At 37.5% G+C, this 26947-nt stretch overlaps 7 protein-coding genes and 1 pseudogene across 9 annotated transcripts; 6 read left to right on the top strand and 2 right to left on the bottom strand.

Annotated features, from left to right (window-relative positions):
- Positions 1-1156: 1156 nt before the first annotated feature.
- LOC103866462 (G-box-binding factor 1) lies at positions 1157-3848 on the top strand. Of its 2 annotated transcripts, XM_009144429.3 has the most exons (12): positions 1211-1445; positions 1930-1991; positions 2094-2138; positions 2225-2314; positions 2395-2484; positions 2560-2699; positions 2771-2828; positions 2900-2948; positions 3022-3146; positions 3217-3294; positions 3369-3494; positions 3573-3848. In XM_009144429.3, exons 2-12 carry the CDS (start codon positions 1941-1943, stop codon positions 3660-3662), a joined length of 942 nt encoding a protein of 313 aa, XP_009142677.1. In that variant the 5' UTR covers positions 1211-1445; positions 1930-1940; the 3' UTR covers positions 3663-3848. The 2 variants fall into 2 exon arrangements, with proteins under 2 accessions (XP_033146406.1, XP_009142677.1); XM_033290515.1 differs by having other exon boundaries at positions 1157-1445; positions 1930-2138.
- On the bottom strand, positions 3688-5394 carry LOC103866366 (HVA22-like protein k). Its single transcript, XM_009144311.3, has 8 exons — positions 5165-5394; positions 4943-5001; positions 4618-4715; positions 4477-4528; positions 4347-4410; positions 4170-4265; positions 4035-4107; positions 3688-3944 (listed from the first exon to the last, which is right to left on the bottom strand). Exons 1-8 carry the CDS (start codon positions 5225-5227, stop codon positions 3823-3825), a joined length of 627 nt encoding a protein of 208 aa, XP_009142559.1. The 5' UTR covers positions 5228-5394; the 3' UTR covers positions 3688-3822.
- LOC103866272 (scarecrow-like protein 15) lies at positions 3693-7069 on the bottom strand. The gene is made up of 4 exons (XM_033290486.1): positions 4943-7069; positions 4477-4715; positions 4347-4410; positions 3693-4265 (listed from the first exon to the last, which is right to left on the bottom strand). The coding sequence occupies exon 1, from the start codon at positions 6967-6969 to the stop codon at positions 5506-5508; it is 1464 nt and encodes a 487-aa protein (XP_033146377.1). The 5' UTR covers positions 6970-7069; the 3' UTR covers positions 3693-4265; positions 4347-4410; positions 4477-4715; positions 4943-5505.
- Positions 7070-8235: 1166 nt separating this feature from the next.
- LOC103854638 (splicing factor U2af large subunit A-like) lies at positions 8236-15474 on the top strand. The gene is made up of 4 exons (XM_033290581.1): positions 8236-13810; positions 14159-14815; positions 15063-15130; positions 15204-15474. Exons 1-4 carry the CDS (start codon positions 13588-13590, stop codon positions 15339-15341), a joined length of 1086 nt encoding a protein of 361 aa, XP_033146472.1. The 5' UTR covers positions 8236-13587; the 3' UTR covers positions 15342-15474.
- Positions 15475-15723: 249 nt separating this feature from the next.
- Positions 15724-19479, top strand: LOC103866561 (probable polyol transporter 6). The gene is given in 3 exon segments (XM_009144535.3): positions 15724-17817; positions 17965-18587; positions 18590-19479. Coding segments are annotated over 3 exon segments (1521 nt in total). The 5' UTR covers positions 15724-17681; the 3' UTR covers positions 19352-19479.
- A 61-nt stretch (positions 19480-19540) lies between these two features.
- LOC103866654 lies at positions 19541-21018 on the top strand. Its single transcript, XM_009144650.3, has 3 exons — positions 19541-19920; positions 20002-20223; positions 20686-21018. The coding sequence occupies exons 1-3, from the start codon at positions 19687-19689 to the stop codon at positions 20746-20748; spliced, it is 519 nt and encodes a 172-aa protein (XP_009142898.1). The 5' UTR covers positions 19541-19686; the 3' UTR covers positions 20749-21018.
- Positions 21019-21429: 411 nt separating this feature from the next.
- Positions 21430-22807, top strand: LOC103854648 (annotated as a pseudogene).
- Positions 22639-25104, top strand: LOC103866748 (acidic leucine-rich nuclear phosphoprotein 32-related protein). Of its 2 annotated transcripts, none has more exons than XM_018655156.2 (2): positions 22639-24551; positions 24630-25104. In XM_018655156.2, exons 1-2 carry the CDS (start codon positions 22884-22886, stop codon positions 24834-24836), a joined length of 1875 nt encoding a protein of 624 aa, XP_018510672.1. In that variant the 5' UTR covers positions 22639-22883; the 3' UTR covers positions 24837-25104. The 2 variants fall into 2 exon arrangements, with proteins under 2 accessions (XP_018510672.1, XP_009143008.1); XM_009144760.3 differs by having other exon boundaries at positions 22640-24551; positions 24627-25104.
- The last annotated feature ends 1843 nt before the right edge of the window (positions 25105-26947 follow it).

Below are 26947 nucleotides of genomic sequence, written 5' to 3' on the forward strand. Positions count from 1 at the left end.
GAATAAGTGGACTTGATGTAGTTTGGGTAAGTAGAAAGTGAAGTGTAAAGCAAACGTAGTGTAATGGCTCTTTCCTAAAACGATTTGTTTTAAATATTCGCAACACATTCACTGTATCTAAGTGTGTATGTTGTATTGTATCATCTGAAGTCTTCATACGAAAAGTTTGTTACCTTTCTTTTATATGGTGACCAGTCACATCAATTACCTAATGGCTAAAATAGTAATGCACTAATGCTAATGCCCCACGAAAGATTCTATATTTATTCGAGATCAGTCGCTTTGCTAGCAAGTAGCAGCAACTAACAAAGGAAACAAATATAAAACAAGGCCCGATGGGCCTATAAAGGCCATTCTACCAAAGTAGCTTGGTAAGGAGCCCGTCTTGAACAATAGCATTATGATTTTGATGCATGTTTTTTGGTGAAAAGCACTTACCCATAAAACAATGATTTTTTTTACAAATTGAAAATATTTTTTTAAAACAAATCTTCAAGTTATAAGCCATAGTCACTGATTGGTTGGATTGTAACTGTAAAAAATTAACTTTAGAATTTATTCTATAAATTTTTTTGATTTAGTTTTAAGGGATGTAGCTTTAAAATTTTTTACATCTAAAAAAAGAGGCTTTAGAAAATAAGATTTTTACGATCATTTTTTGTATATTTTTGCTGTAACTTTAGTTTTTTAGCTGTAACTTTAAAAAGATAAAACATAATTGATAGTATTTAAGATTGTAGATAAAAATTAAAGCTAAAGTCACTTCTTACAATCCAACCAATCACTCCCAATGTTTTCGATTTTTTGCGAACTAAAAATTATCTTCCATTTCTTTAGTCTTGTGTCCAAAAATCCAAATAAGTTGCACTATACAAAAAGGAAAAATATATTAAAGTATTATGTCACAAAATATTACAGGATTGATCTTATAAATAAGTTTTAAGCAGAATCTAAAAGGTTACTATTGTCATCAAATAAGTTTTTATTTATTGAGCTTTGTTGGCAAAAAGAAATTATTATTTTTTGACATGAAGAAATGATTAGTTTTCCTTGTGAAATAAATGAGTAAAAGATGAGTCACAACAAAGAGTAGATACCGTGTCAAAAGCTTATCCAGTAACACGTGTACAGCTGGACATATCCTTGTCGCACGTGTCAGATCATCAAACCCTAAATCCCCCAACAAAAACTTTCCTCTTTCTTCTCGTTCATCTCCTCCTCCTCCTATTGGACTTGGCCACACACCAACCACATCGGGCAATAATCTCTCTCTTTTTAATTCCTTCTCCTCCTACCCTTCTTCACTTTCCCGAGAGAAAAATTGGAACACTTTTTATCTTCTTCGGAGCTGAAATTGAGAGAATTTTTTTATATCTGTGTCTCTGTCGGAGAGAAGGAGAGGACGTGTCTTTGCATCTTTGTCTGACTCTTTCTCTATAATTTAGGTAAATATCCTACCTGGATTTCCACATCGGTCTGATTGTTTTTTTTTCTTTTTCTTTTTTTTTCTTATATCTGCTCTCCTCTCTTTGCAAACACTTTTGCATGTACTCTGTTCTGATCATTGTCTCTGTCTGTTCGTTGAACAATTCTGTAATAAATAAGGTTGTGTAGGAGAACAATTCATTTAATTAAGGTGTTAAGAGATTTTGTTTCTGTTGTTGTGTTCTTTGTTGTTGGGTTCATTTAAGAACACATATCATGTACTTGCTTTGCTCTTTGTTCTTTGTTCTGTTTCAAAGTTATTGTCGTCTCGAATTTTTGTGTTTGCTCCTCTTAGGTATTTTGTGTTCTGTAGTAAAGTCTCTGTTTTTGTTAAATATGTCGGGTAGAGAACACAAAGCTTCTGTCTTTTTGGGTTTTTTTGGATGACTAAATCCTCTGTTTGAGCTGTTCCAAAGTCTTTTGTCTTGCTTCTTTGTTTTGTAGCTGATAAAACAATGGGAACAAGCGAAGAAAAGACGCCTTCTAAACCAGCATCCTCAACACAGGTTGCTCATCATTCTCCTCTCCTTCTTCTTCTCCGTTCGTTTTATATTTGTATCTTCATGTGTGTTGACTTTTCATGCATCTACCTACCACTTGTTTCGCAGGACATTCCTCCCACACCATATCCAGACTGGTCAAACTCAATGCAGGTTAACTTTAGCCACTTTTGGTTCTCTTATTGTGACTTGTCTTCTTTCTTGACAAACACATAATGTGTATTCTCGTTTCTCTTAAGGCTTATTATGGAGGAGGAGGTACTCCGAATCCTTTTTTCCCATCTCCTGTTGGATCTCCTAGTCCTCACCCTTACATGTGGGGTGCTCAAGTAAGCTGCTTCCCTTTGCTATCTTTGTCTTTGAATAACACTTAGGCGAGTTTTATTTACTCTTTGTTGAATACTTTCAGCACCATATGATGCCACCTTATGGGACCCCGGTTCCGTACCCAGCCATGTATCCCCCAGGGGCGGTTTACGCTCATCCTGGCATGCCCATGGTAATAATCTCCATACCATTTAAGTTCGAAACAAATGATAAAGTAAGTAACTTGCTTGGCACCTTCCTGTATTAGCCTCCTGCTTCTGCTCCAACCAACAAGGAGACGGTGAAAGAACAAGCCCCTGGCAAGAAGTCAAAAGGGAGCTTGAAAAGAAAGGGTGAAGGAGGTGAGAAGGCGCCTTCTGGTTCTGGGAACGATGGTGTATCTCACAGGTATAACGCTCTATTCAATGCATTTACTTCTTCAGTTTGATAGAGTGGCTAAATGTATATTTCTTGTGCAGTGATGAAAGTGTCACAGGAGGTTCATCTGATGAAAACGATGAGAATCCTAACCACCAGGTACTGATCTGATTGTTCTCTGTTACCTTGATGCTTTGTGTAATGTTTAATTGAGTTTTGTTGTAATGTAGGAGCAAGGTTCAGTTGGGAAGCCTAGCTTTGGACAAATGCTAGCGGATGGTAAAACTCTTTCCATCATCAAGCTTTATGGTTTCTCTCTTTGCTCATGTTTTTTTTTTGTTTCTTTGAGCAGCAAGTTCTCAGAGTAATACTACTGGTGAGATCCAAGGTTCAGTTCCCATGAAGCCGCTGGCTCCTGGGACTAATCTGAATATGGGAATGGACTTATGGTCTTCCCAGGCTGGTGTACCTGTGAAGGTAAAAGACCAAATCATCACTCATCTTTTGCTGGTCTGGTTATAAACTCCTGTGTGTTTTACTCAAACAGGATGAAAGAGAGCTCAAGAGGCAGAAAAGGAAACAATCTAACCGTGAATCCGCCAGGCGGTCCAGACTAAGGAAGCAGGTAATGTTATTATTAGTATATGGTTTCTTCTAATGTTAAGTTACTCAACTGTTAATTCACCATATTGAATATAGGCGGAATGCGAGCAGCTTCAGCAGAGAGTAGAGAGTTTGACTAGTGAGAATCAAAGCCTGAGAGATGAGTTACAGAGACTCTCTGGAGAATGTGAGAAGCTCAAGACTCAGAACAGTTCTATTCAGGTAACAACAACAACTCTTATCCAAAATTTTATGAGCTTTGCTTCTATTCACACGGAGTCATTGAATATATATACACAGGATGAGTTGGTAAGAGTGCATGGACCAGAGGCCGTAGCTAATCTAGAACAGAATGATGCTGGCTCTAAAGACGGTGAAGGAACAGATTAACAAACTTAGGAGACATGCAACTTGATAACGTATTATAAAAAACTTATTTGTAAACCAGTCTGAAGTTATTTGAGATTTACGTGACCATGATGACCATACAACCATTTGACGTTTTGTGTAATAGTGATTACCATACTTGATGTTACACTTGTTTGTTTTATTAGTCTTCATGATCGGATTCAGATTCTTCTAAGTCTCGTATTGTTGCTGTTGATGGTTCTGGTTCAGGGCTAATGTTTGGTGTTTCTTCTTGTCGTTCGCTTGGTGGTGCAGCTTCATTGCCTGATGGAACAACAAGCAGAATAAAATTCTATATAGTAACAAAGGTATTAGTTGGTTGGGGATAAGAAAGTTAGATTTTGAGAAGTAAACCTGATCCCAAGATTTTGATAATGATTGATCGCACCAACCGTATTCCTCCCTGGTGTGTCCTAACGACTTTGACCTGCAAATATTCTGTTGTTAATAAAGCAAAGCATCTGAGTTGTGAAGGAAGCAACAGTGTACCATTTCTCCATAGACTCCATCCACGAGTCGGTCCACACTAACTTGGTGTCGTATTAGGAAAGGGCGAAGGCGGTTGTTATATATTTGCTTTGCTCCCTATCATATTAAGAACTTATAGGTTAATAAAGTTTTCTTGAAATTTTAAATGATGGAGTTGCAAAGAGACTGAAGAAGTACATCAATGGTGGGAAGTTGAAGCCAGACGAGGAACGCAAACTTTGCATGATAATACAGAGGAAACCTGCAAACAATGAAGCTTATTGAGTATCATCAATACTATATATAATTTTGAGATGTCCAATAGTACCAAGAAATGAGCTTGTCCGTGAACACTTCAACAAGGCTGAAAGAACCATAAGCTGCAAGGAGAGAGGAAAAAAAATCAAATGCCTGTGAACAGATGAAGAAGGGATATGATTAGAAAGGTGACTGCAATTGCAATACCAACCTGCCCAGTAAATAAGCCATTTACGTTCTGCACTCTGATCTCTATTCTCTATTGCCTTGAAAGTTGAGTATACTGGCAACCCGATGCCAATGGAACAGCTACATGAAACAAGATTCAGACATACATCAAGAAGTTTCTTCCTTCACAGTTATACCTTTTTAATGAAGTAAATAACTCCAAAAACAACAAGGAGACAAAACTTTTCTATTGATTGACAAAAAAAGACAACAAGATTCCCCAAGAAGATACTAACCCTTGTCCTAAAGCCGATCATAATGAAAACACTCTTCATAGTTTAACGACATCAAAAAAACAAGAGTTTTACCATGCTGTACGAAGTACGATATTGGAACCAAGTGGAGAAAGCAGTACTCGTAATCCAACCTGAAAATTTCCATACAGAAGACAAATATTTCTCTCAAGATGCGATGATCAGACAGAACCGCAGACGTGGTTCACAGTAATATTGTATTCGAACAAGACAATACAAACGTTAGTCATTAAAATACTAATGAATCTACACCATAACATGGATCAGAAACATAACCTCCCTGGTGAAGCCGGATCCGAGAAGCGCCATGGATGGAATCTGTGAAGCAAATCCGCTCATTCGAGATTATTTATACACTCACTCCAAGAATGATCAAATCACAGTTACACTTGTTTATGAATAGTTTAAACACTCTAACTCAAACAGAGACTTTACGTAAGAAACTATTTTATTTCCTTATTTAAATTAGAAAACAGTCAAACACCAAAAAAGATCAAAAACAGAGATAAACCGAAAATATTGAAGGCGTAGATACAATTCGATTCTATAATATCATATCATTTTGTTAAACCAAACCAACTCTAAACCACCTACAAACCAGTCACGGTTCATCTTAATTAAAACCTCCAAGCCGACGTGGCAACCAGGGCCCTCCCGTGCCAGCACAGCACCAACTCCTCCTGCCGTTTCGCCACGTGGAACCCTCTCACCTGCGCCTTCTCCAGCAAACACTCCGCCTGAAAGATCGCGAACTGGCTCAGCTGTATCGACCTCATCCCGGCCCCACAGAACGCTTCCCGCCACGTCATCTCTCCAACGTTTCTCCGATCTCCCGCCGTCTCCACCGCCGCAACGATCTTCGGCCGTAAAACAAACGCTTCCACGATCTTCTTCACCAAATCTCCCGGAGGAGCCGCCGCGTCGAGAGACTCTAACACCATCGTGTAGAACTCGAGAGCCGTAACAAACTCCCGCCGGAAGGATCCAGCTCCGGCGATCTCCGTCCATCCTTCGCTGTCCACGAACACAACAACCTTCGGCGAGACTCTCCGTAAGTTAGTTACAAACTCCGCGATTCCGCTAAGACGTCGGAATATCGCCGGAGATATCAAAACGACGGTTCTCTCTCCGTCGACGAACCTGATCGCCTTGAAAGACAGCATCTCGAACGTCTTCATCAGCACGAACTCGATCTGGAATCGGATCTTCATCTCCGCCGCGAACTGAGTCAGATTCTCCTTCACGAGCCGCGTCTCCACGGCGCACTCCTCCGCCACCACCGCCGTGACTCGTAGAAACCCGCTGCTGATCGATTTCTCGGCGATCTCCCTCATGAGCGAGGCGTACTGTCCGCCGAACCCGACGTCGAAGTCCACCACGTGGACGAAGGGAGAGGAAGAGGTCTGCGAGTTTAACGAGTCGAGGATCGCTTGGTTCGCGGTGAAGTGAGAGAAGAGAGGGATCGGCGAAATACCGGAGAACTCCTTAACCGCGCGGATCTTTTGAACGATCTCGGTCCAGGAAGATAATAACCGGGTTTGATTCCGGTTCGATCCGGTTAAAAGCGAACCGAGAGCTTCTTTAAAGTAAAACGCGGCTCTTTGTAACGGCCTTCCCGCGGGAGATCGAAGGCGTTGGTTGAGGCGTGAGAGAATCACTTGAGCGAGCTGTAGCTCGTCTGACTCGACGCAGTCCACGACTCGGATGAGGTCTTCGACGAAATCGAATCCTCCTCCATTGTCGACGCTGTCGAGGGAGGTGAAACCGTAACCGGTGGTTTGGTTTTGATAAGCATCGGATGAGTCGAAATCGGACGGTTGGATCTGATCGGGGAAGCCAGGGAGGTTGGAATCGACGGCGTAGAGTGGTCCTATGGCTGAGTCTGTGGTTGTGAACTCTGTCTTCAAGGGGTTGGGTGTGGAGTCGTCGTCTAGCTCCAGCTCCTTCATGATCGAGTCCCAGTCCATGGAACGCATCACATGTTCGTCCATCGATGGTAACTGATTATTGTTGTTATTATTATCGGTACTGTTAGTGTTCGATGGTTGGTTGTCTTGAGGAGAGGAAGCTTGGACCTTCATGTTAGTGTGTAAGAAGAAAGGTGAGGCAATAAAAATAAATTGAAAGAAAGGAAAAAAAAAAAGTAGTCTTTTTCTCTCTGTGCAAGTGTGGAAGAAGAAGGTGGCGGGGCTTTTGAAAGGTATGATGGGCAAAGCTTTTTATCCTAGATTGAGAAAGTGCGTTCAAAAAAATGTTTTTTTTTTCTCAGCTTTGTAACCGTGTCTAATCCGGGTTTTGGTTTAGGGAATATAAAATCCAATTGGAAATTGACTTGTATTTTATTCCGATTTTTTTTCTTATTTTTAATCCAGATTCAAATTCTTACTGACCCGCCGTCTCTTTCACCTATGTACATTTTTTTACCAAAATAAATGGATTAAATCGGTTGTTTTAGTGTGTGTTTATGTTTTAATTCACCTTGGTTTAACCAAAGTGTATTACACTTGGGAGATTGACCAAAGTCATGACATGAGAAGAAAAGCGGCGAGGCCAGTTGGGTTTTGTGTGTCATGTAATACTGTTATTAATCATAATATATTCCCAAAACTATATACAGTACTATATTTACACAACTAGCTAATTTTCCAAGTGCTCTAAAGGGCTGAAATACATATAAAGTTCCTCTGCTTTAAAAAAAGATATCGGCTGAAAGAGATACAAGCTCCACTCAGGGCCTCCACTACGTTGAATCGTTGATCATCATCAAGAAGGTAAAAGTTGATAAAAAAAGAAAGTTACAAAAAAGGTTAATGATTTCTTTTCTTTTGTCTGTGTAGGATCTTTCGAGTCTTTTCTCATTCTAATGTATATTATACACTATGCAATTTAATATAACGTAATTAAACTGTAGAACAAAATTTATAGGAAATTCATATATTTTAACATTTAAATTACGAGGAAAATATTATGTAATTTTTTATACGGTAACATTTTACATAATACCGTACGAGTTACATAAATTCAGAGAGGACTGATACCAATTAAAAACAAAAAATTTAACGGACAATAATTCCCGGTGCTTGCGACCAAAAAGGAAGGAAAGAAAAGAGAGGGAGTGACCACTGGGCTTTATGTGGATCCCACTTTTGGACACGGTAAAAAGCAGGGGAAAGTGAACGGGCCCACATTAGGCTTACTTTTGAGGTAATTTTGTCGGAGATAGTGCCTTAGAAGCCCATGGGCCATTGGAAATTTACCGAACCGAGATTGACTGATCATTAAGTCAGCGCGTAAGAATCACGCCCACTACTTACTTAGCCCCCCACTTCTCCTCTCTCTGGAGAAAGAAGAAGAATATGTTCTCTCATCTTCACTTATTGCTTTCGTTTTCATGGGAAATGATCTCTTTTTCTTTTCTTTTTTGATGCACCAGAAAACTACAAAACCCATTCCACATTCTTTTGAATATACTTTCTTTTTTTTTTCTCCTTGTATTCAGAAAACATTTAAAGTTTGAAACCATTCATCATATTCGATTGATAATTCATTAATTCCGAGCGTAAACGATTGAAATAGCCTTTTGCAACCATGCCAAACTAATCATGAATTGTTGAAAGCAGAACAAGTGATCATTGCGTCAAATATCTACGTTGCGTCAATGTGTGTGTTATGTCAATATGTGTGTGTAACGAAAATCATGCATTATACAGAAAAAATGCATAGATTATACTTTAATAGATATCGTGGAGGAAAGTTTCCTTTCATTATGCAACCTTTACTAACGTGGAAAAAAGGTTCCTATCATTAGTCACTTATTCAACTTTTTATTTATAACATAAAAACTGTCTTTTTAATCTTTAAACTTTATTTGTGCTATATAATGTAGATTTTATGCGTTGTAGCGGCTCAATGAACACACTAAACTACTAAAGTTCCTTTGCGGCAGCTCTCTCTCTCTCTCTCTTTAGTTTTTAATGTTAAATTCATGACTAACTACTCATTTTTGTTACTTTCTCTGTGTATTTTTATAATATAGAGAAATAATCATGCTTGATATATTCGATCGTGTGAACACTTACATGCAATGGGATCCACTTGGATCATAGTCTCATGTAGATTACACCGTACATTTATGATGTTTATCTTCGAGGATCAGACATGAAATACAATGAGACTGTCGAGTTCTAATTGCAGAACAGAAATTTAATGATTCTAACACAACTTATTCGCCGAGTGAGTTGTATGAATTCTTTCAAAAAAAAAATTAATCTCAATTTTATATCAAAATCAAATATTTTTTGATTTTTTTTAAAAAATATGTTTCGAATAATAGCACTCAAATGGTAATATGACAAGTGACAACACTAAAAACATCTCCAATAATACATTATTTTTTCTTCTTCAATTTATATAAAATAAACTAACTCTATAATAGAGTTGTTTTATTTTAGAATAAATTATAGAAAAAATAGTATATCAATGGAGATGGTCTAATACAAACCACTAAATTACGTATTTTTGCTGTTCGATAATAAAAAAAACACATATAGGTGAACCATACGTTTTCATTATGCCCCGAACGTCTTGTTGCTTTGAACTTTTAAACCATTAGACTATCACAGTATCACTTGGTTATTTTTGTCAATGTTTTCATACAGCTGATTCGGTTAAAAAAAACAGATGTACCTATATGTACAACTATTTATCTAAAACCGGTAGTATACGTTATAACGAACACGGAACACTTAAAATAAAATATTGACTGTTAAATGTTCTGCGTATACTAATGTCTCCAAATAGGACAAAATCTTACCTACATGACCGGAATTTAGAATAAGAAGATGATTAATTTTCATAAATAATGTTGGTAACTAGAACAAGTTATGTTTATTACACACGTGATCATATATTAAAACAAACGAATGAACGATCATATCTTATATTCCCACTCTGCCAATATGCTTTTACTGATCGACCAATGGATTCTCTCGTTACTAAAATTCTTCCACTGCCTTATTCTTTAAATTTTTGTACTGGTAATATTTGAATATGTACTGTGCTGTAGTGAGTGTAATACCTTGTAGTTAAGATGATACGATACGAGATCTATGTGCATGGTAGTAATATTTGTTTTCGTACGTTTAAATTTAAGTTCGAATAGTAGTTAATTTGCATAGGAAAATTTACACAATTACGTATTTTCTTGGGAAAATATTATTCAAAACCACTAGCCACACACAGAGGAGAAAGTTAAAGTCTTATACTTAGGAAGTAAGGAAAGGAAAGAGAGGCTGATGATCCACGACACCAGACGCTTCTTCCTTCTACTAAAAGAGAGAGGCTTCATGGTCACAAAAGCAATACCTTGTTTTTATGGTAGATTCTTATTTTGTGTCACTCATAAATAAAAATACTTTTATTTAAATAATACAAATGAACATCGTTCTAAAAACATCTTTCCCACAAGGGCATGATTGATAGAAAAAGGTTTGATACAAATATTTGATTATTGCATTGATCATATGTTAGTTCGATAATACGCAATGAAAGGAATCATCTATCACTAATGGTTAATTTGTAACTGATTAACGGTGATCTTTCTGTGAAATCTTGAGTTTCAAATATTCGATCAACTGTATCTATTTGATTTGGTTCTTACAGCATATACTGAGATTAAAAGAAAAAAAGCATATTACTGAGACTAAATAAGTGCTATATATTACTAAACCTGTATTATAATGAATCTTCAATAAATAAAATAAGTATGTATTATAACCAGATACATCTAAATCTAGTAAACTATATTATTTTGTCTGGACTAGATTAGTTTTTTTTGTTGTTTATGTTTTTTTCCTGTTTTGCAGTAGAACATGTACTATGTTCTCAGCCAGCTTTTAATTAGTTTAGTAGCTAGATTTCACCGCTGTGAATTTAGCTGGTGGTGGTAAGATTTTAACTCGGCCTAAAACTAAAAATAAGATACTATAAGAAAATAAAATATTTATATATAGTCAATAATGTACCGACAAAAGAAAATAAAAGAAGGAAATAAATGGAGGATCTTCTATTTTGCAACACATTGAGTAGTCACAACATGCTTTGTGAGACTCTCCCTCCCCTTCAAAGAATATATTACTTTACACGTTTTATTATTAGTTAATACTATCTTTGTAACACTTTTTGTGAAATGTTATCATTCATTTTTAAAAATATTTTTGTTTTAAAGAATTGTAATCTTTGCAGTTTGTATGATCATATATTTGATCTTTTGTTTTTATGATATCTAGTGATTTGTTCGGGTTTGCGATCATATATCTTCTGGAATTTTGTTATCTCCGCGCGAATCTGCTAAAGATGATAAATGTTTTCAGAAACAAAGCATTATATAATACCATTTTCCATCGTTTGATACTATTTGAGACAAATTTGTTATTACTAGGTGCTATACTCACCAATCACCATAACACCCAACTGTGAATATGGTGAGTATAATCCACACCTAGACAAATTTCTTAATCAAAGTGAATATCATAAATCCATCATAGGATGAATCTGAATTAAATTATTTGTATAATGTTGTGCTCTTTATCTACTAAAATTCAAAATTCACTATGTTAATGTGATTCTAAAGATGTTTAGGGCTTCACTGATCCCATCTTAGTCCTATATGGGAACAATTTTATATTCTTGCGTACGTTGTTAGTGTTAGATGATGTGATTGTAGATCGTAACTCTTCCATTTCGCAGAACCAAACATGTGGACTGTTTATGACCATATAAGGTATGATGTGATGAACAGCTGATAAATTTGAGACTTGAGATATAAAAGTTGTTTGTCCACGAGCCAACAATTACCCAAACACACGCACGTCGTCCTCAACTTGACTTCCAACGAATATATATTTTCCTCACTCATAAAGTCAATTACACAATTCCTAGATCAATTCGCATCATAGTTAGTGTCTATAATTCTCATACGTTACCAACTTTGTTTGATTCTATTTATTTGGTATTTGCCATTTTTGACAAGTAAGGTACGTGTAAACTTTGGCTAACCGAATAATGGTTTATATATTACTTTTATTCTATAGTTCTATGTAATATTTTTTCTAAGAACTCATTTTTCTTTCTTCTTATATATTTTTAAGCAAGCAATTAATGGATTATAAATTTGATTTTGTGGTCCTTGTTAATTAAGACGCGAGAGTTGAGAGTCTTGAGACCATGAACCCTTTTAAACTAGATGTTAATTTTTCTTTTAAGTGTTTATAAAGTGTTTGAATGAAGTCTTTCGCACGTAGTAATTAGCTCTTTTGGATCCGCTTAGCTAGGTTGAGAAATAATATATATATATATATGATCGATTTTGGACCAAGCCGGATGAAACGTTTGTGTAAAGCTTCCAAAAATTTTGAATTTTTATATATAAATAGATCTCTAAATTTGTATTAAAACATTCGGGTTCTCAAATTATTGAAACTAGGTGATTCGTCCACACATGCGGATCTAAATATTTTATAATTACTTATTAATACATCTATTGCTAATTAAAATACTAGAATGATAAATTATTATTTATGTTTTCATTTTAAATAAATCTTAGAAATTACTTAATGTTATTTTTTTCAATTATTAATGATTTTGCTTGGTTAGTATTTAGTTATGTATTTTATATATTTTATTTTTTAACTTTTATTACAAGATATTTTCGGATAACAACACAATATATATAAGAATAATTTTTTATCTTATATATATTTTTTAGATTTTTGATAATTCGTACTATTATTATTCAATCATCTAATCAAAAGAATTTAAATTCATTTTTATTTTTTTGACTAATTTATATATTTTATTCATTAAAAGTATAAATATGATTAATCGCTTTAACTTTTAACGTGAGAGTTTAAATGTGAAAAATCACTTCGCAAATAATAGTATAGATCTTTTTAAAACTGTCTATAACAACTAAAATCTCATGACCGGTTATGTGTATATATACATACGTTTGAATTAACTCGTAGTCTTGTACGCTTATAGTTTGAGCTAATCTGCCAACTAAAGATCATGGAATTGTTCAACTTCCGATCTTCCATACAGAATCCAGTCACAGAAAAATAATGGTTAGAGAGTGACTTTCTCAATTCTCATGCATGATGCATGGTGGGTGCACCCACTACTCACAATAAGCTTGAGAGCATGTTTACGTTCGGCCCAAACCCTATAAAAATAATTGGGATCTGTCAAAATATTTTCCCTTTGCCTTTGGACCAAAAAATAAGGCTTTCACCCAAACACATAGTCAAATCAAGAAACTAGGTATGAAAATTATATACAGATTGGGCCAAAAAGAATACCGGACTAATCTAATTTTTTCCAACCTCTAAAATTATTGTCGTACCAGACGTGTATGTGCTCTTTACACTTTTTTAAAAATTGTAGTGTGTTTTCTTGAACTAATTCTTCAGCGTCCCACAGGCGTTTGGGGGACTCCCTATGATGCCAATCCAGGCTATGACACAGCGGGTTAGCTTTTGATTTTTCATAAGATTGCTATTTTGTTTCTCTGTTTCTAACCATTTCTCCTTGTTTTCCTTGTGTTTCTTCAGGCGACTAGGCATGCTCGCAGAGTATATGTTGGTGGCCTTTCCCCTCAAGCAAATGAACATGTTAATTACATCCACTCTCTTTTTTTCGCTATGTTCCAGCATTTGATACTGACATTGACTTACTCTCCCGCGTTGCAGTCAGTGGCTACTTTTTTTAGTCAAGTTATGGCTGCTGTTGGTGGAAACACTGCTGGTCCAGGTGATGCTGTTGTTAATGTTTACATAAAGCATGAGAAGAAGTTTGCTTTCGGGGAGATGCGTTTTGTTGAAGAGGCAAGTAACGCAATATCTTTGAATGAGATTATATTTGAGGTACGTTTTTTTAATATTTACCTTTCTACCAAGTATTTTTTTGAAGTTTTAGTATTTGAATTAGGTCTGCAGTTTGGTTTTTTTTTTGTTCGGATATTTTTTCAGTTAATTCGGTTTAGAAAAAACTGAACCGAAAATAAAATCGGTTCGGTTTTCGTTTATTTTTAATTTTATAAAAAATTTGGGATTTGGGTTAGAGTCTGTTATATTATTTTTAAAAATTGGATAATTTCGGATATTAGATCAATTGGTTATCTTTTATTATTTTGTTTTTTTTTTTAATTTGAAAATCGCAAACTAAACCGAGCAGAAAACCGAATAATTTTTCAAAATCATACCAAGCTAAACCGAACGCAAACCAAACCGAGAAGAACTAGTGACTATAACCCATCTCTTGCTGCATCACTCAGTCCAAGCCACCCCAGTCCTCATCTAAACTTAGCTGCTGTTGGTCTGACTCCAGGTGCTTCTGGTGGGCTCGAGGGCCCAGACCGTATTTTCGTCGGTGGGCTTCCTTACTACTTCACCGAGCTGCAAGTCAGGGAGCTGCTGGAGAGCTTTGGCGCCCTCAAGGGCTTTGATCTCGTGAAAGATAGAGAAACTGGCAACTCTAAAGGATACGCTTTCTGTGTCTACCAAGATGTCGCTGTTACAGACATCGCGTGCGCTGCCCTAAACGGGATCAAAATGGGAGATAAGACGCTTACCGTGAGACGTGCGAACCAAGGAACAATGCAGCCGAAGCCTGAGCAGGAGAGTATATTGTTGTATGCACAACAGCAGATTGCTTTTCAGGTAAAACTAGTTATAGTAATGTTAGTAATGTCTCTTTTACGGTTAAATCAATTGCGGAACTGTTGTCTTTTTCAGGTGAATATGTTGCAGCCGGGACCAGTGGCAACAACAGTTGTATGTTTGACTCAAGTTGTTAATGAGGATGAGCTTAGAGACGACGAGGAGTTTGAAGATATCATGGATGACATGAGGCAAGAAGGCGGCAAGTTTGGTAAGAGATGTCCTATATATTGATTTGGAGATATATAAATATTTTTTAAAAAAGCATATTGATTTGTCTCTCTGTTTTCTTTGGTTTGTATATGTCTGTTTTACAGCCTTTTGCTATAATGAATCAGCCCCTAACATACTCGGACTGGAGACTGCATAGACCACTATATCTTTCTTAGAAGAGAATAACAGTGTCTTGTTGTTTTCTATTGTGTTGGATTGTTTGTTGTTTAACTCTTTTAATGCAGGTGCATTCACCAACGTTTTGATACCTCGTCCCAGCCCCAGCGGTGAGCCAGTTGCAGGCCTTGGCAAGGTTTGTACTATAATCCTTCTCTCTTTCTGTGTATCTAGTTGGAATCCCATTGGAGATATATGTACATGTGCAGGTGTTCTTGAAGTATGGTGATACAGATGGTTCGTCAAGGGCAAGAAGCGGGATGAATGGTAGGAAGTTTGGAGGGAACGAAGTGATTGCTGTGTTCTACCCTGAAGACAAGTTTGATCTGGGAGACTACGGAGCCTGAACTCATCCCTTGTTTTCTTTGCTTTCTAAGACCTTAAGTTCTCTGTAAGTTTTTTTTTTACTTCAGTTAAAAGACCCTTTGCGTGTGATTTAAAGACCAAGAGATGATTTCAATGAAATTTTAGTTATAATTTTGTTACCGTTGTATATTGATTATAGTTTTATCAACATTATGGAAGAAGGATAGACAAAAGTCTATAATCGACATGATTAATTTAAATATTGGGATATATTTTCTTTTTATATTTTTCTTTTCAGTGACTGTTCCTTAATATTTTAATAAACTCCTTTTGTGGAACATTTTTGTTGAAAAGTATGATGGCTAATAACAATATAAACTTTTGACGAAAGAGTCCAATAATCCCACTCGCCCGGAAATAGAACAGTACAAAAAGTGATGATGATCTTAGGGAAAACATTATTTATTTTGATTTATCAAAAAGTGATCTTATTTTTAAACCAAAAGGTCAACACTTTTGGAGCTAACAATTTAAAACCACAAACATAAATAAAACATGACACTGAGCAAAATGGCTAATATCAAATAATTATATTTTACTCATTTGATTGTTTTCTTTATACAGAAAACCCCCAAAGTTACATTAAAAAGACATAACTTAGAGCTAAATTTCAAATATCAAGTAATTGTATTTAATTTATTTTCTTATGATTCAAAGGTTTGGTTTAAAAGTTGAAACGCATCCATAATCCATTGAGCTCTAGTCTCTAAGGTATTCGTTCACGATTCAATATTCCTAGTTTGTAGGAATTTTTTTTGCATCAATTAAATATGAAAGATTTGAATATAAATGTAAGTTATGTCTGGACTTTTTAGGTGAAGCTAGTGTAGATTGAATTTGTTTTTGATTTGGAGAGAAAAAATATTTACAGTGGCTATAAACAATAATACTTTCCTTGGTTCTGTACAAACGATTCAATAAGCAATCATTGGTTAATATAATTTTTTTTTTTTGTTCAAAACATTGGTTAATATAATTTTGTTGTTAAAAAAGGGTTAATATATTTTATTATCTTTATATAATATTTGATAACTCACTACCACACGAGGTTATGACATCGCGCATGATGTGTATTTTCAGTCCAAACAATGTAGATGCTTTCAAAGATTTTTTTGTTTGTTTTGTGCCATTTTGTATACTACAACTTTTCTTACATTTTTAATAATATGGTATTATTGTCAAGATCAAATAAATTTAATTATTCATGATATTTTCTCTTCTAAAATGCATGAATTATACGTCGGCCCATCCGACCTGAATACATGCTATTTTTATTCGCATGCACTGGAAAAACTATAAACACGGTCCAGCAGACCTAAATACAGAATGAATAAAAAAAACATGTCATTTTTTCTATGCTACATATATATGCAAATGAAATGTTACATATATGATTACTTTACCAAGAGTTTTGTAAAACACATGCACATGTGTGTGCCTATTTACTTGACTAACCAAAACATATATGGCTTTTCGCATGATTCAAAGTCTAATCAATCAAAACCCCTTTTAGAATTTCTTAAATCCAAATAGCCACCTAACTTTTCCATTAAAATAATCTAAAATTTCAAACTTTGAAAAACTTATTAAAATGGACCTATGACGTTTTACACTCTCCATAGCTGACCTTTGATTCTATGAATTCAGCCAAAACATGTGTTTGGTTACACAGTGACATAAGAATTTAAAAATATCCACGGCGATAAAAACAAAAAGCAAATATTAAAAAATAGTTCTTATCCAGAATCCAATATTAATAGTCTCGTGTCATCTACCCATATCTTTTCATATCAAGTTGCGGAAAAATCTTAGCTGGTCAAATTTCACGTTCGGTTGCCGCAAAAAGTCAACTTGGCTATAGATACGTAGAGTCTTATCCAAAATCATAAGTTAACTAGTATATGTCACTGATCAAGTTTTAGACACACACATAAAACTGTTAGTTATTAATTAGTAATTACGCACGTAGATACCGTCCGTAGTTGAAGTCGTTGATCGGGTCTTAAGTATTTGATCGTGCAAACCAAATTTCTAAAAATATATATAGAAGAAAAGAAGTTGTGGATGACCCTTGTCCACTGGATTCAAATAACTAAATCATCTTTCAAACATGTGGCTTTCACGAGTACAGTCTTCTATGTGTTGTCATATCTATTTTTTTTCTATATATAATCAACGTATCTTCTTTGGTAGTGTAGAGAGTTTAAGACCAAACTCATAACTAACTTTCAGACAAAAGCATACAATTGGGAGATACACTAGTTAGTTAAAATTTGTATATTCTTATATAGTTTTCTAAATACTTCTGGGTGAAACTAATCATGGCTGATCAAATATCCGGCGATAATCCAACCGAGAAGACGGCCGAGAAGCTGAGCGAGACGCCGACAGGAGTTAATAGATACGCACTTCAATGTGCTATTGTCGCCTCCATCGTCTCCATCATCTTTGGTTACGGTAAATATTTTATAAGAAATCTCAAAATTATAATTACGTTTGAATATAATCGAGATTTTAATTTTTAAAGCTATTAAAATTTAATATGTTGTTGTTTTATGGTTAAGAACTTATTGTTATATGTTTTTGTATTAATTTGTTGTATAGATACTGGTGTAATGAGTGGAGCGATGGTGTTTATAGAAGAAGAGTTGAAGACAAACGATGTTCAGATCGAAGTTCTCACCGGTATTCTCAACCTTTGTGCACTAGTCGGATCACTACTCGCCGGAAGAACGTCGGACGTGATTGGTCGGCGCTACACAATCGTCTTGGCCTCAGTACTCTTCATGTTGGGCTCAATATTAATGGGCTGGGGTCCGAGTTATCCTGTACTCCTCACTGGTCGATGCACAGCCGGACTAGGAGTTGGTTTTGCTCTAATGGTTGCTCCGGTTTATTCAGCCGAGATAGCAACCGCTTCACATAGAGGACTATTAGCTTCCCTACCTCACCTTTGCATCAGTATAGGAATTTTACTAGGCTATCTAGTGAATTACTTCTTCTCCAAACTACCGTTGCATATAGGTTGGAGACTGATGCTCGGTATCGCCGCAATTCCGTCGCTAGTGCTAGCGTTCGGGATCTTGAAAATGCCGGAATCTCCGCGGTGGTTGATCCTACAAGGCCGCCTCGGAGAGGGCAAAAGGATACTAGACTTGGTGTCGAACTCGCCTGAAGAGGCGCAAGTACGATTTCAGGACATTAAGATAGCTGCCGGAATCGACCCACAAAGTGCGAGGATGAAGTGGTGAAAATGGAGAACAAGAAGACTCACGGTGAAGGAGTTTGGAAAGAACTCATTTTAAGACCTACTCCTGCAGTAAGACGAGTTCTTTTAACCGCTCTAGGGATTCATTTTTTCCAGCACGCGACGGGAATCGAAGCTGTTTTGTTATACGGTCCGAAGATATTCAAGAGAGCAGGAATCACGGCTAAAGACAAGCTGTTCTTGGTCACAATCGGTGTCGGTATCATGAAAACAACATTTATTTTTACTGCGACTTTCTTGCTCGACAAGGTAGGTCGGAGGAAGCTTTTGTTGACCAGCGTTGGAGGAATGGTTTGCGCGCTGACTATGTTAGGATTTGGGCTTACGATGGCCCAAAACTCCGGCGGAAAGCTAGCTTGGGCTTTGGTGCTGAGCATAGTTTCGGCTTATAGTTTTGTAGCCGTTTTTTCTATTGGGCTTGGCCCAATAACTTGGGTCTACAGCTCTGAGGTGTTCCCGTTGAAGCTTAGAGCGCAAGGAGCGAGTCTCGGCGTTGCGGTGAACAGAGTAATGAATGCCACTGTGTCCATGTCGTTTCTATCTTTGACAAAGGCGATAACCACCGGTGGAGCTTTCTTTATGTTCGCCGGAGTAGCTGCGGTGGCGTGGAATTTCTTCTTCTTTCTAATGCCGGAGACTAAAGGAAAGTCGCTTGAAGAAATCGAAGTGCTTTTTCAAAGAGACGGTGATCATAAAGTACGAGGCGAGAACGGCACCGTTTAATTGTTTTTTTTTTTAATTTTCGTTTTAAATGAAACGACTACCTTTTTAGTTATTCATTACGACGCCGTTTAGTGTTATTTGTGTGTGGCTTTTATCAAATTATGAATCCGACGGTCACGATCTGCGTAGAGCTTTTAGTATTTTATTACCAATTTTAAATCAACGGCTCATACATTGCCAGTTACTAGCAAACACTGGCCCAGTTAATAGTGAAAAAAGACAGTGTGTACTTGTGCTCAGATCAAAATCGAGCCGACACTGAATGTACTGAAACTGAGCTCAGGTTCTGTTCTAATCCTCACCACTACGCAAAGTTTTAAACCATTGAGATCGAGATGAAGGAGGACGATGTCTTGCCGGCGGCGACGGCGAATCAGAAGAAGGATAGCTCCGATTCGGTCTTGTTCGGAAGAGGACGTTACAAGTTCTTTGCCTTTGCTGCTCTCATGCTTCTTGCTTTTTGGTCGATGTTCACCGGTACAGTCACTCTCCGGTTATCTACCGAAGATCTAAACCGGTTATCTGAAGATATCGGGATCCCAACAAACCATGAGAGCCTCGACGTTCTGGTTTAACTCTTTTACTTCTCCATCTTTGTTTAATTCTCTCTTGTCGAGATTTTGCGGCTGAGTTTGTGGTTTTTTTTGTAGGAAATGGAGGAGAGGGAGAAAGTGGTGAAGCATATGTGGGATGTGTACACTAACAGTCGTCGGATCAAGTTGCCTCAGTTTTGGCAACAGGCGTTTGTTGCTGCTTATGAGGAGCTTACCAGCGATGTTCCTGGTGTTAGAGACGCAGCTATTGGTGAAATCGCCAAGATGTCGGTGGCTCGGTCTATTTCTCTTGATCCAACTACTCCTTCCCGATCAATGGTGATGATTCTTGATTTAAACTAAGTTTAGTGCTTTTTTTTGTCTGGATTCTCTAGTAGTAGGTTAGTGTGACTTCAGAATCATTAATGGATGGTATAATTTGCCTCTAGTTGCAGTAGTCTTCATAGTTTCTATAAATGGGATGGAGTAAATAGTAATGTTCAAATAGAAATCTTGTTATTGTTGGTGATCTGATACATACCAGTGCCAAGTCTCCATATGTTTAACAATTAGGACTGGTGATTCTGGAGATTGGGTATGTTTCAGTAACATGGTAGCATGTGATTCAGTCTGCTTTCGGTTAAGTTCTTTTTGCAATTATTGCAAAACCCCACTTGTAGAATAAGTTGGTTGGTTGGTAAAGTATGGTTAGAGTTTCCATCATTCCAAGTTAACTTGTTGCATTTATTGAATGGGATAATTCATCTGAACTGTCGTTTTTTCTGTTGGGTTTATTCTCAGAGCGCAAGGGTATTGGGAAGAAGCTTGAAAAAGATTCTACACAAGCCAGCAGCAAGTAGCTGAATGCTGATGTATTGGTAACACACATTTACTACATATAAACCTAAGCTCATTCCTACTTGCTGAAGCCAAAAGAAGAACTATCAATTTGGTGAGATAAAAAATTCTTGTCTCGAAATCAATCACTCCTTTTGGATTCTACCAATTGGTAGCTAGTACTTTCATATATATATATACATGTATAACATGAGTCTTTATGATTTATACTTCATCTGAGATGTTCAATACTCGGGGACTCTGAATAAGTGCCCATACTGGCTGATTCTCATTTCTCACCCACTGCCAACGTTTTGCTACTGTAGTAGATTGCATCAAATCAAGATTTCACAATGAAACCAAACCTGATATCTGTTGTCCGAAAACACAATTGCAAATGCAATTTCTGTAACGCAAACATGAAAACTACAATAAATATTTTGCTAGAAAATCTGGAGCCGGACTAGTAGTCGTACTGTGTTCCAGGGTAGCCTTCGGTTAACATTATAAAAGACATTTCCGGTTAACCAAATAAATTTTACCCGGTTTTGTATTTTTTCTTTTTTTTACTCGTCGTATAAATAATTAGCTTTACTAACACACACGTAGCCGAAACACGCCGGAGAATTTGAAAAAAAAAAATGAAACGTCCGTACTGTTCATCGACGCAAGGACAGTGCGCCACCACGAGCTCCGGCAGATCGATAACTGAATGCTCCTCTTGCGGCCGCGTGGTGGAAGAACGCCAAACGCAAAACCACCACCTCTTCCACCTCCGCGCGCAAGACACTCCTCTCCCCCTCAATTGCAGCCAATGTACAGCAGAAGGAGATTGGGAAGTACATCAAGATCTTAGGAGAAGCTTTACAGCTAAACCAACCAAACAACAGCAACTCTATATCAGTTCACATGCCAAGGTTCTGCACTCTACTTCAGCTTAACAAGTCTGCTCAGGTGTCCCCACTAAACTTATACTTCTAAATGCTATTAACCTTTTCTGATCCTAATGTGTCTGTATTCTCCTAGGAGCTGGCAACACATATTGGAGAAGTGGTGATCAACAAATGCTTCTGCACGCGTAGAAACCCGATAAGCATCTCCGCGGCAGCTATCTATTTAGCATGCCAGCTTGAAGACAAACGAAAGACGCAAGCGGAGATTTGTAAAATAACCGGACTAACAGAGGTAACTCTACGCAAACTCTACAAAGAACTCTTAAGAGAATTGGGACGATCTTCTCCCGTCTAACTACACACCAGCCGTCCCGCCGGAGAAAGCATTCCCCACACAACCACAATCTCCACAGGTCCACAACACGTTCGACAACCCCAAGAGCAGTGTCTCTTCAGTCTATAGTTTTCAACCATAACTCAAAGCAGCTAGTCTTGTCTTTGCACGTAATGCATTTTGGTTATACAACAAATTCTTGATCGTTGTTTTATGGTTTATGAATGAATATATACAAATTTTATGGTCTAATTGGTGTGACAAATGCAATATGTTCTCTGTTACGGTTTATACTTAATGCATCTTGGTTACACGACAAATTCTTGATCGTTGTTCTATGTTGTTTTTTAAATATATACAAATTTATGGTTCGTCTAATTGGTGTGACAAACAAATGCAGTATGTTCTCTGGTACGGTTTATACTTGGGTTAGCAATTGAATTTGGTTTTAACCTTATGACGGTGGGAAGGTATTTATATTCATGCGCAAAGTATGACGTGTTACAGATAACGACGAGCGAGGGGATACTTTCGTAATATGACGAACAAACACAAAGATCAGCGATCTGCACCGTCGATTATCTCCACGTCACCAATCCTCGTCGCACAAAATCACCGGCTCGGATTCGTTTTCGATTCACCTTCTCTCTTAAGATTTGTGTTTCTTCTCTTCCATCGTTCTTTCGACTTTCATAGCAACGAAAAAAAAAAAAAAACTAGGGTTTTCTGGTGTATAGCTCGTTGAGCACAAGCTCTCGGTGGTTTTGATTGTTTTCACGAAACAGCCTTCTTTGATCTCCTCCGGTAAATCTTCGAGATTCATCCTTGTTCTCGTTTCTGAAAATCGATCGGAGAATAAAAATAAATAAACAGAGGTTTGTGCCTTGTTGAGGTTTATAATCTATACGATTAGGTTTTACACGGCGTCGTTTCGTATGGATGAGATCTGGGAGAAAGCCGTTGAAACGGCGTTAGGCGGCGAAACGGAGCCGGAGACTACTCGCGTCCTCACTCTCGACGGTGCAGTGAAGTGCGCCAAGGGCCTTTTACCGAGGCCCGAGATTCTCGAGAAGTATCCGAACCTCGAGCACTTATCTATAGCCGGCGTCGGCGTTTCGTCTCTCGATCGGTTCCCGCGGCTCGGGAAGTTGCAGAAGCTCGTGCTATCGGATAACAGAATCTCCGGTGGGCTTGAGTTTCTGGTTCGGGCGGGGTTGGGCTCGCTGCGTGACCTTGATTTATCGAATAATCGGATTGGGCTTTTTGAGGATCTGTTGCCGTTGGCTGAGCTGGAGCTTGTGTCGCTTGATCTTTATAAGTGCCCCGTGACGAAGATGAGGGACTATCGAGCTAGGGTGTTCGGGTTGGTTAAGAGTTTGAAGTATTTGGATAAGATGGATGCTGAGGAGAATGAGATTCCGGAGTCTGATGATGAGGAGGAGGATGATGATGATGAGGAGGAAGAGGAGGGGGATGATGGAGATGATGGTGAGGAGAGGAGAAATGTGATTAGCAATGGACGTAGTAGTGAAGTGGTTGTGGAGGTTGATGAAGAAGAGAGCGGAGCTGATGATGATGATGGAGATGTGATGAGGAATGGGCGCGGTGAAGGGGTTGATGAAGAAGAGAGCGGAGCTGATGATGACGACAGAGATGAGAGGCCTGAAGTGATGGGCAATGGGCACAGTGAAGGGGCTGATGAAGAAGAGAGCGGAGCTGATGATGAGGGAGAAGATGGTGAGGAGAGGCCAAATGTGATGAGAAATGGGCGGAATGAAGGGGTTGTGGAGGGTGATGAAGAAGAGAGCGGAGCTGATGACGACGACGGAGATGAGAGGCCTGAAGTGATGAGCAATGGGCATAGTGAAGGGGTTGATGAGGAAGAGAGCGGAGCCGATGATGATGATGATGGTGAGGAGAGGCCAAATGTGATGAGCAATGGGCGGAATGAAGAGGTTGTGGAGGGTGATGAAGAGGAGAGCGGAGCTGATGATGATGATGGAGATGATGGTGAGGAGAGGCCAGATGTGATGAGCAATAGGCACGGTGAAGGGGTTGTGGAGGGTGATGAAGAGGAGAGCGGGGCTGATGATGACGAAGGAGATGATCCAGAGATTGATGCTGATGGCGAAGTGACGGTTACGGGAAGACAGTCCAATGAGTTGCGAGATGAACATCTGAATATGGATGAAGAAGATGATGTTGATGATAGTGATGAGGATGATGGGGAAGATGAATATGAACAGGATGGCTTGATTGTTGATGATACGCATGATATTGAGGAAGAGGTGAGCGAGGAAGAGATGGAGCAAAGGGTGAGCGGTTTAGTTGCCAACGGAGCTCAAAATGTAGTTATGAATATTGACGAAGAAGAAAATGACGAGAGTGGTGAGGAAGATGAATATGAACCGGATGGTTTGCTTGTTGATGATACACATGAAATAGAGGAGGAAGATGTCGTGGAAGAGATGGATCTTGGTGTGCAACATGGGAATGAGTTGCTGAGGAACATCTTGGTTGGAGAGATTGAACATGAGCAGGAAGAGGATGATGACGACGAGAGCTGGGAAGAAGAAGAAGAAGAAGAAGAAGAGGAGGAGGAGGTGAGATTTGTTTCCTTCCTGTGTGTTTATTATGATGACTGTATTTTTGTGTGACTAACATATGAGTTTTGACAGGAGCATGGAACAGGAGGCCGAGCTCAGTCTATGGCAGAAGCAGTCCAAGTAGACGAGGAAGATTCAGACGATGAAGTTCAGGCTGTGTATTCAATTGCATCATCGAACCTAAAGAGGAAGAGAGATGAAGATGACGATGGAGATTCTGTTTCCAACAGTGATGATGATAATGCAAGCGATGATGTTTCAAGTGATGATGAAGATGAGTAGGAGTTTGTGTTGAAGCAAAAGACGTTGGGATTTTAAATGGCAGTTAGGAAGTCTGGTTTTTTGCCGCCTCCAAACACTCTTCAACTTAACTTTAAAGGCCAATTTGGCGGAATATGTATGGTTTTTTTAAATTTTTATAAACTTAAGGCAAAAAGATGTTCGGTTACATAACGTGGGATTGGGGTATTGTAAAGCTTTACTATGCAAGCACGTGGGGGGAGATGTGATGCTCTTTAGTTTAGTGTAATCGGACGGTCCATGTCAAACAGATCATTCTCATAAAAGTGTGCATGGATATACGTGTGGGCATCAGGTCATCACATAAACATATATGTATCTGAAACAACAAAAAGAACAGTAAGCTTGATCAACAGAATCTGCTTACGGTTACCTCTTCTCCTATATTATTCCTAAGCTATCTTTCCTTAAAATTGGTCGGATTAACAATCAATCAAATTACATTGCATGGAGTTGACATGGAGTCTGACATAAACATCACTGATGCTTTGAAAACGTATTAGTCTTGTGTCAGTTCCAGTTAAGGAATAGTGTGTTAATAAATCGAAGATTGAGTGATTTAACTGGAGCTGGTTTGCTTGAAAGCGTCTGGTCTTCTTCATCTTTTTGTTATCAATCCTGAGGAAGAACACTGAACACCTAACCTTTTTAGTTCAAGAAAAGAAGAGTGAAGAGGATACCATCAATCCGAGTTGCTTGGATTTCCGGGAGGCCACCGCGATTTGATCATGGGCATTGTACTAGCCCATTTATAATCGTGGGCCGTTATCCAAAGTCAGCAAATAAAACACAGTAGAGGTTTATCTAGAAGTTGTGACTTGTGAGACCCAAATATTTCTCGTAAAAAAATGATTATGTACTTTTGACTTATTTTGGTTTGGAAAAAGAAATAAATTTGTTTGTTCAGAAATATGAAAGAGTCGTGAAGTACCTTAAGGTTCCAATGGATAAGAGCATCCACATCAATGAACCCCCTCTTGGGGTTCATCTTTTCAGTTTTTTATTATTAAAATTTATTTCTTTTTCTTTTTGGTTTTAAAAAAAAAAAAAAAAAGTTAGACCAATCGCTGGCCGCCACGACACGTGGGGCCCGCGCTACAGTGATGAACTTTAGGAGAGAGGGTTTCAACCAAGAGAACTTTAGGAGAGAGAGGTTCATGGGATTAAATTATTTTATTATTTTTTTTTCTTGGTTTTTGTGTGAACTCCCTCCATGAACCCTTAATGGGGGTGCTCTAATGGAAAAATGAACAAAATAATAGACAAATATTTATTTAAGAAATTGAATAAACAAAAATTATGCATTTTTATTCATTAGAGAAGATTTTTTTTCATAAATTCATTTTTCCATAAAAAATTAGAAGAGTAGAGTGAAACATACCTGCTTATAATTTGACTAAAAATACTTAATTGATGTGAGAAACAAAGAATTCACAATAGTTGTTTTTCTAAAAATGGTCAGCTATCTAGCAAATGGAATTTCAAGTTTCACTTGTAACCAAATTGTTATAACCATGTTAATGATATTTATATTTTTAGCAAAAAAAAAAAAATCACCAATTGGAGCCTAAGTGGATATATCACACAAATATTTTGAAAATTTTATTAAATTTTAAAAACAAAAAGATTTCATCAATAAAGAAGAGGCAAATTAACCAGCCACATAGACCACAACAAAATCACATGCTGCTACACAGAGTTAAGGATGTTATGGTTTGCTTAGTGGAATTGATATCTCAACTTTCTTTCAGAATCTCTCTTATACCAAAACGGTTCTACAGTTTTGTCATTCTCTTCCCCATTTTTAGTTTCTTAAATAATTTATATCATAAGAACCCCACTGATAGTCATAGCCACTAATACTTCCAGTAACCGTGATTCAACAATACTAGGATCCATAATGCTATGATGTTTGAAATAGCCAGGAGAGAGATAACGCGATTTTATTATGGGCTTCGTGTTAGCCCAGTTACGTTGATGACATTGTGCCAGCTCAGTAACCTTCATGGGCTGTTATCAAAAGTCAGCAAATAAAGTAGACGATTTATCTAGAAGGTGTGAGACAAATATTATAGAAAAATAATTCGTTTCTG

Source organism: Brassica rapa, chromosome A01 (assembly GCF_000309985.2).
Source record: "Brassica rapa cultivar Chiifu-401-42 chromosome A01, CAAS_Brap_v3.01, whole genome shotgun sequence".
NCBI lineage: Eukaryota > Viridiplantae > Streptophyta > Magnoliopsida > Brassicales > Brassicaceae > Brassica > Brassica rapa.

Bases quoted from the DNA above. Each gene is read 5' to 3' on its own strand.
- LOC103866654 (XM_009144650.3), top strand. From the start codon at position 19,687: ATGAAGGAGGACGATGTCTTGCCGGCGGCGACGGCGAATCAGAAGAAG. The intron at 19,921-20,001 runs GTTTAACTCTTT...TTTTTTTTGTAG, and splicing joins ATGAGAGCCTCGACGTTCTG to GAAATGGAGGAGAGGGAGAA. The intron at 20,224-20,685 runs GTGATGATTCTT...GTTTATTCTCAG, and splicing joins CTACTCCTTCCCGATCAATG to AGCGCAAGGGTATTGGGAAG.
- LOC103854638 (XM_033290581.1), top strand. From the start codon at position 13,588: ATGTTCCAGCATTTGATACTGACATTGACTTACTCTCCCGCGTTGCAG. The intron at 13,811-14,158 runs TACGTTTTTTTA...CCAAGCTAAACC, and splicing joins GAATGAGATTATATTTGAGG to GAACGCAAACCAAACCGAGA. The intron at 15,131-15,203 runs GTTTGTACTATA...GTACATGTGCAG, and splicing joins CAGTTGCAGGCCTTGGCAAG to GTGTTCTTGAAGTATGGTGA.
- LOC103866462 (XM_033290515.1), top strand. From the start codon at position 1,941: ATGGGAACAAGCGAAGAAAAGACGCCTTCTAAACCAGCATCCTCAACA. The intron at 2,949-3,021 runs GTAAAACTCTTT...TTCTTTGAGCAG, and splicing joins TGGACAAATGCTAGCGGATG to CAAGTTCTCAGAGTAATACT. The intron at 3,495-3,572 runs GTAACAACAACA...ATATATACACAG, and splicing joins CTCAGAACAGTTCTATTCAG to GATGAGTTGGTAAGAGTGCA.
- LOC103866748 (XM_009144760.3), top strand. From the start codon at position 22,884: ATGGATGAGATCTGGGAGAAAGCCGTTGAAACGGCGTTAGGCGGCGAA. The intron at 24,552-24,626 runs GTGAGATTTGTT...GAGTTTTGACAG, and splicing joins AAGAAGAAGAGGAGGAGGAG to GAGCATGGAACAGGAGGCCG.
- LOC103866272 (XM_033290486.1), bottom strand. From the start codon at position 6,969: ATGAAGGTCCAAGCTTCCTCTCCTCAAGACAACCAACCATCGAACACT.
- LOC103866366 (XM_009144311.3), bottom strand. From the start codon at position 5,227: ATGAGCGGATTTGCTTCACAGATTCCATCCATGGCGCTTCTCGGATCC. The intron at 4,716-4,942 runs GTAAAACTCTTG...TGTTTCATGTAG, and splicing joins ATCGTACTTCGTACAGCATG to CTGTTCCATTGGCATCGGGT. The intron at 4,529-4,617 runs GTTGGTATTGCA...CTCTCCTTGCAG, and splicing joins ATGGCTTATTTACTGGGCAG to CTTATGGTTCTTTCAGCCTT.